The sequence below is a fragment of the Uloborus diversus genome, chromosome 1 (genome assembly GCF_026930045.1).
Source record: "Uloborus diversus isolate 005 chromosome 1, Udiv.v.3.1, whole genome shotgun sequence".
NCBI classification, from domain to species: Eukaryota; Metazoa; Arthropoda; class Arachnida; order Araneae; family Uloboridae; genus Uloborus; species Uloborus diversus.
Window position 1 is genome coordinate 222,470,752 of NC_072731.1, and position 7,778 is coordinate 222,478,529.

Consider the following 7,778-nt stretch of genomic DNA (forward strand, 5'->3'; position numbering starts at 1 on the left):
TAGAATTAGGGTGAAAGTAATTGACATCTAAACTCAGTAGACAGAGATACACTTCATTAATTCCAATGTAATTAAAACAGAACTCTCTACATTTCTCAACTATGCATTTCTTTGGAAATTTGTTCTTTATTTATCTAGGTGAATTCTGCACTTGGTGCAAAGGTAAACACTTACTATTTAAACAGAGATAAGTCTTTAAATGCGAAGCGAAACGAAGTGTATTAGTAACAAGTGTCAGTCTTGTTAATATTTTACAGTTTTGTGCGCTGACAAATTCGGTTGTCAAGTTCAAGTACATAGATTAAATCAGAGGTGCACGGAGTCGTGGAGTTGGAATTGGACTGATTTTGGGGTAAAGGAGTGGTCCTTTTCCCTTCGCATTTGCATTCCTACCATGGTTGCATAGTCTAACGATTTTTAACTAAAGAAGTCGAGTTGGACACTCTTTTTTCCCTTCGACTTCACAAGCCTGGTTTAAATGTATGGGAAGCAGAGCATTTTTAACGCATCTACAAGCGCATTTCCCTTTTAAAAATTAAAATGCGCCTCAAAAACTTAGTTAAGCGCATTTTCACGTTTTGTATTCAAAAAAAAAAAAAAAACGTATCATGAAAACTTAAGTAAAAACGAAAATTTTAAAATTTATAACTATTCAAAAATTAGAAATATTTTAAATAGATTATCAATGTCTTCTATCTAAGCATAAGTAGTTATGTTTCATTTACGGTAAGTTGTTTGCAGCACACAAGTATACAAACTAAGTACAATTTCTATGTTAACTTATTTTTCACACATCCTTCATCATTACACAATTAAAAAAAATTTTTGAAAACAAAAATAGAACCGACTTCAAAATTGCTCTAAAAAGTGAAAAATAATTTTATTCTTTAAACACCATCGATAATACTTTTAAACATAATTTTTGAAGTTGGCGCAAAAACGATCGATAAAATCATTCACAGCCATAACTCAACTACAAGTATAAATTTAACCAGGTCTAGTTTCTTCACTACCACATGCATTACGCATTGATGACAGCCACTGACCTGTATTCTAGCTGGACTGAGCATCGCAGTTTCCGAGCTGAAGTGATTTGAACGCCATCTTGCTCACCCCACTGACCTGTATCACCCCCAAGTCAGTGTTGATCGAGCGTTCTGCTACTGTTATCGCTTTGCATTTTTTCTCAAATTCACTTTTAAATCAAGATTTTCTTTTGCCATTGTTATTTCATGTTGATTTTATTAAGTTTTTTGTTGCTTGTTGTTTCATTTCTGCCACAGATTTATATTTGCTTGTTGCTTTTTCTTATTAAAGTATGCCTACCTGCAGTGCAATAAATTGCAGTTACAAACATTGCAGGCAAAAAACTCCAGGAAAATCTATTCATAGGTGAGTGATATAGAAGAAAATTATAATTTTACACTTTTAATTGCAGTAGCTAGGAGTTTTCAAGCTATTTCATTGATTCACTCTTATTTTTATTTAAATGTGCTCGGGCATTTAAATCAAGCTTTTCAAACAAGAATTTAAATGCTCCTTTGATTTTAAACTGAAGTTTCGTCGAAAGCAATTGACAATTTTATGTAATTACTTACAGTTTTAAAATCAGTTATTTTTTACGTGAAAAGAAATTAAACTTTTTTTTGATGAGATATCTTTTGTTGGTCTGCGTGGTAATTTTGAAATTCCATGCTGCTATATATTTTATATTGTGTAAAAAATTTTATTTATTAAGCTACAATATCCTTTTATCTGTAAAAATCAAAATTAAATTTTATGCACAGGAGCATTCACCGGAATTGAAAAAAGTATTAGGGGTAAACCCACTGTGTTTTAAATAGTTCTTTAGTACGTATTTGATTTAGAGCAAATGATTAAGACCGGGGATTTAAATCAGCATGTTGATAAAAACATTTAGGGTATTGATTAATATCAGTGCCTTTATTTTTTCAACTGGGTATTAATATTTAGTCTGTTGAATGAGATGTACTTTCCCTTTTTGAGTTGTAATCTAATTTCTTTCATACCATTTGTAATACTATTAATAATGCTAGATTGCCATTAATAATGACAGAGGTGAAACACACTGTACGTGGTCTTCAGCAAAAACCAGAGGAGAAACACAAAAAGAAGAGTTTAAAAGAGAGATGCATATCAAGAACTAGATAGCTGGAATGTTTTTTAATGGCAAGAAGTTCAGCATTATGCAGAAAAATTATTTTTAAAAAATATTAACTTCTAAAATGTGTTTTTTTTTTAAATGATTTTTGTGTATGTTTGAAGAACTTCCTCATAGTTTCAAAAAATTTTACTCGAGTTCACCCCTGAACATATGCAATATTAAAAATTGTTTAAAAACAAATTGACTTTTTTGAATAAATTGTAACGATATTTCAAGCAATATCAATTTGTTCAGAATTGCTGATAAACATATTTTATTTTTTATTAATTATATTTAATATAGACAAATTTAGGAGTTCTATGGAAATACATTTTTAGTGTATAAAACATTCTTTATTTAAAATTGGACAGAGGCAAAAATTGTACTGTTAAATTTTTTTAAATCAAATATTCGGTAAGCGGGCGTATCTCTTACTTATATTTTTAAAAAATAGGAACCTTTTCTTAAATTAAACAATTCTTTTCTAATCCGGCCTTTAGTTAAAAAATAAAAATAATTTAAAAACAAAATAAGACGATGTTTCGGTTTTAAAATGGTGGGGGCGGGGGGGGGGAGGTCTGAATCGGGTATAATATTGCACTGACGAATCTCATCACGGTTTTAACACCCATTTTTCGACAGGTTTCTATTTCATTAAAATTAAAAACTGAATGTTTTTAACGTCTGTTCCAGACGAAACGATGCTAGACTTTATATGATGTTAGTTTTTCAACATGAAACGGTTTTTTCGCTTATATTTAGTGAAATAACTAAATTTAAAGCGCGCAGCTCAATACACCAATCATTAGTTTCACTTCGAGTTGGGGGTGAGCATGGCGGATCCCAAGAGCTTCTATTCGCTTCTACTTCTCCGCGCGTCAGAACCTGCGATGCGCGGTCCAGTTAGTATACAGGTCAGTGATGAAAGCATATTTGAGTAACGATATAAATGTTTCGTTCCTAACTTTAGATGATTTTTTGATAAAAATATGAACGAAGCATGGTTACAATGGATTTTACTTTTTGTTTTTGCGCCAACTTCAAAAATTATGTTTAAAAGTATTATTGATGGTGTTTAAAGAATAAAATTATTTTTCACTTTTTAGAGCAATTTTGAAGTCGGTTCTATTTTTTTTTTTTTTCAAAATTTTTTTATTTCATTCTTTTTAGTGTAAATGCAGATATTTCAGTAAAAGTAAGAAGTTACCTAGTGAGAAGTTCGGCTCTATATCACTGTATTGCTTTAGAAAAGCCTTTATTCAAAATTATCATTACAATTACTATTAATGTTACTGTTATATGGCACCAAACTTTTATAACAGAGAGTTTCATATTGTCGCGTAGATGAAGATGGCGAAGACAATGTGAAAGCCAAATGAAGCGAATGCTCGTTAGTCTCAACTCGAGATCTTTATTCAGAACTACGAATGAACGTTACATCTCCTTATATACAACTTGAGAAAGTGCTGGAACTTTCCAGACTTGGAAAGATACAGAAATTAATAGAACATTCGAGAAAATACGGGAAACAGTAGAAACGAAATTTTAGTAAAATTCACTTTGTCCTAGTCGGGATTTGAACCCGGGTCGCTCGTGTGGGAGGCGAGAATTCTACCACTGAGCCACCGTCATCCACGGATGAAAAGTGCGAACTTCGCTACAATATCATTTTAATCATTTAATAGGGAGATTGCATAAAATTTACTGTTTTTTGCCCATAACTTTTTTTCTAAAGAACAAATATGGTCAAACAAAATAATGGGACCTAAGTTGAGCCATCCCCTATCCATTAAAAAAAGAATCATCAAAATCGGTTCACTAGGTGAGACGCTATGAGTGGACAAACAAAAAAAAAACATACATACGGTATGAATTGATAACCGCCTCCTTTTTGAAGTCGGTTAAAAAGAGGCACCCCGACGAATTGAAAGATATATAAGCAGAAAAATGTTATATTTTTATTATTATTATTATACAAATAGCTTGTCTAATTCAGTAAAAAAAAACACTTGATTTTCATTTATATGAAACCATTACACAATTAAAAAATTAGTTTTTGTTGAGTTGACGAGTTTAAATGAATAGAACATCGGATATAACTAAATCCTTTCGAAATGGGAAATTTCACAACTATACAGATGCTTAAACAATGTATTACTTTTATGACTTTTTTTTTTTAAATTTTCGTATCGATTTATTTTTAAAATTTGAATTGTATGGTCGTATTAAAAGCAATGCAATTAGTAATTAATTACAAAACACGTTTTCAGATTTATTTTGACAGAAACATGTAATTTTCATTTCTTTCAGTATTTTAATTTGTAGATTTCGCCGAAACTAAAACGATTGTGCAAAATCAAGCATAAATGCAAAAATTTTCCTTTTAATCAAAACAGGAGAGTATAATTATTCATCTTATGTCAGGATCAGCTAAAGCTTGCCAGCATTGAAAAAAAAAAATAAAATTCAATTATCACATGCTGTTTCACCGTCAACCAAAGCTTTGAAATCAAAGGCACAGTTTCATTATTTTGCATTTTATCCACAACAATGAAATCAATCCTCATGTTAACTTTAAATAGGAATGCTTCAGTTTAAGGAAAAATGAATATGCTCATTTGTTTAAAGTCCTCAATTTCAAATATCATCGTGCCATTCAAAGAATAATTGCTATTTGACTAGACAGTACGAAAGAATAAAAGATAGATAAAGCACTGCATTCAATTTGTATCATACTATATTTACCTTCTAAAACTGTGTGGGTGGTTTAAATGTACGAGTGCTGCATTAATTATCAAAACAGTCCGTAGCATTACGATTATTATGAATTGATTTCTGGTATGAAAGATAAGGTAATTTAAAATTGATAAACTAGGAGAAAAGTACTTTTCCATTTTTAAAAACTGAAGTGCTGTAATGTTATGGCGCAACATCAATTCACATGATTGAATTCATTTAGAATGCATATTGCCTACCAATGGAAATGCTAACTATTCTTCTATAAATATGAACCACAAAATGATGATAGCTAATTGTGGATTTTTAAAATAAATATTGATGTATTAACCACAATAAGCTATGATAGATTTTAAAATTGCATGATTTATTTAATATGTATGCAAAAACATTAAGCAAATCTATAATTTCCATCATACGTATAAATACCAAAGCAAACATGTTACTTTTTCTACTTTGATGAAAGAATCAAAGCATTAAATATGAACTGGTTTCACCATCACGTGTTTTCAAAATTAACTCTGTTATTAAAATTCCATTGCTTATTAATTTTAGGAAAAGTTTTACTTCGGATTCAGACGATATCAAATACATTTAAGTAAAAGAAAGAATAATATTTTGTTTTACTAGTTTCATTTTGAAATGTGCTTAATCCACTAAATGAATGGCCTTTCCATTCGAAATCTATGGCTCAAAAAAAAAAAAAAAAAAGTACACACACACACACACAAAATGAAGTTAAAAGATCTTCAAATATAAACAAGCATTACTTTAGGAATGGTAAAGCTTGATCATGGAGAGATGGCGGATGACCATGAAGCGGAAACATCTTTGTATCCTTTGTAACAGGTAGAATCAGTCAGAAAGAGACGAGTAGTAAGATACGCGTTCTCGCTGAGCCTATCTATTAAAAATAATATGTAAACAACCTATTACAAAATCTGTTTCTGCTTCAAGGCTATCCGTCATCTCTCCGCGGTCAAATTTTATTGCATTTCTAACGAGATTTAACAAAATCCATTTACCTTTTATATTGGGTCCTGTGACAAAAACCCAAAAGTCAATCGTCTTTTCCTTTCCTAGTTGTTCGTAGTCCCACGGTTCCTTCACTTTCACATCACCAGAAGCCTCCACTTCCACCCACTTAATGGGATTTTCGATTTTGTACATCTCCTGCGGGTGTTTCTTATCCAATTGAAACATAACTTTTCCCGGCTTGCTGCCGTCCGTTTCTTTGTACTCGTAACTTTTGGTAGGTCGTACACTCCTCTTCTGCCTGTTGAGCAAAATCTCGTTAGTCTCCAGGGAATTGTTGTCGTTGGGAGGATGAGGAACTTCGTCTTCCAGAAGCAATTCTTCACTGTACACCTCGATGTACACAGAAAATGGAGCACTAATCCTGGGAGGCTTGGCTGTATCCTGTGTGCGGATGCTGAGCTTGTACGTCTTCAATTCCGGAGTAGCGATCAGAAGCAGCTGCCCTGTTTTGGGAATGATGGCAAACACTGGATGTCGCGACACGAGATGGTACACCGGTTTGTCGCCGTCGGCGTCGAACGCCGTCACGTTACCCACAATTGAGTACACCTCGAGGTCTTCCGGAATGCGAAATTCATAGACGGTCCTGTCCGGTACTGGAGCATTGTCGTTCATGTTTTCCACACTGATGGTGAGTTGAGCGTCGGCGCTGTTCGATTCCTCCACGTCCGTGGCCCGAATGACTAGTTCGTAAACTTCTTGTTGTTCACGATCCAAGATACGGTTGGTACGGATCACGATGGAGGTGGAAAGATTGTTGACTGGCTGAACGATGCTAAACGCATCTTCTTCGTTTCCGGAAACGAAGGTGTACACGATGGGATGGTGAGGATCGGACGTCGCAAACAACCTGTCGAGGCCTTCTACTAACGTGCCGACCGGTTCGTTTTCTGCAACCGATCCACTGTAGCTGTCTTGAGAAAATCTGACCAAGCGGTTCCGGTCTACGACGTGAACCACGACCATTTGTTCCTTAGTGCCATTTTGAGCTTCTTCTTTGACGACCAGCGTGAGCGGAGGTGAGTTGACTAGGTGGCTGAGATCCATCGTCGGCATCAACAGTCCATCGCTCATGACGGCAAACAGGCACGAAAACTCATTTTCCAAAAGGCTAAAAGCCTGGCCCCAGTACTGTAACTTAGTAATGCCATATCCTGGATATGCGTCGTGCGGTACGGCTACCCGTACCACGTCGGCGGCATGCGTACATCGTATGGGAGAAGCGAAAAATAAAAGAGTGGCTGTGCACATTAAAGTTACTAAAAAACTGCTGAGTCTTATGGACCCCATTACTTCTGTCTGCCACTCCCGAGGCAGCGACGTTCCTCTGAGATTTTACATCCAAGCTGTTGGTTTTGTTTCAAACAAGCTAACTTCAAAGATACTTCCTAATGAAACACCTCCTGTAACAAAAACAGAAATTAATCAGAGATAAAATATTACGACATACTAAAACATTTTATCCAAAAATAAATACATTATTTGCTGAAGTATATATGCTTTACTACGCTCTTTCCCAAAAATTGGCAGCAAACAGAAAAATGGTAATAACATGGGAACAATTTATTGGAAAGTTCTTCAAGTAATTAAATACCAGAGAAGCAATTTCACTCAAAATGCCAGAGGAAAACTGCTAATATTTCACAAATGAGCGGCATAGCCCATGTGTCCCTAACTCGAGTAAGGTCCGAATATAACTTTTGAGAACACTGGGCGCGAACTTTATTTGTTGCTCATTAACTTCATTTAGCCTCTGTATCTCTATATATCTACCTAGCTTATAATATGCAATGAAATAAGAAAAATTAAGATACACATTTGGTGCTCTCAATCGGTAAAA

The 7,778-nt window shown here is 34.0% G+C and overlaps 1 protein-coding gene across 1 annotated transcript; it reads right to left on the minus strand.

The window, feature by feature from the left end:
- Positions 1-1,738: 1,738 nt before the first annotated feature.
- Positions 1,739-7,228, minus strand: LOC129218896 (neural-cadherin-like). Its single transcript, XM_054853220.1, has 2 exons — positions 5,926-7,228; positions 1,739-1,755 (listed from the first exon to the last, which is right to left on the minus strand). The coding sequence occupies exons 1-2, from the start codon at positions 7,226-7,228 to the stop codon at positions 1,739-1,741; spliced, it is 1,320 nt and encodes a 439-aa protein (XP_054709195.1).
- Between the last annotated feature and the right edge of the window lie 550 nt (positions 7,229-7,778).

What these genes read in the sequence shown, in the direction of transcription:
- LOC129218896 (XM_054853220.1), bottom strand. Translation starts at nt 7,228, where the DNA reads ATGGGGTCCATAAGACTCAGCAGTTTTTTAGTAACTTTAATGTGCACA.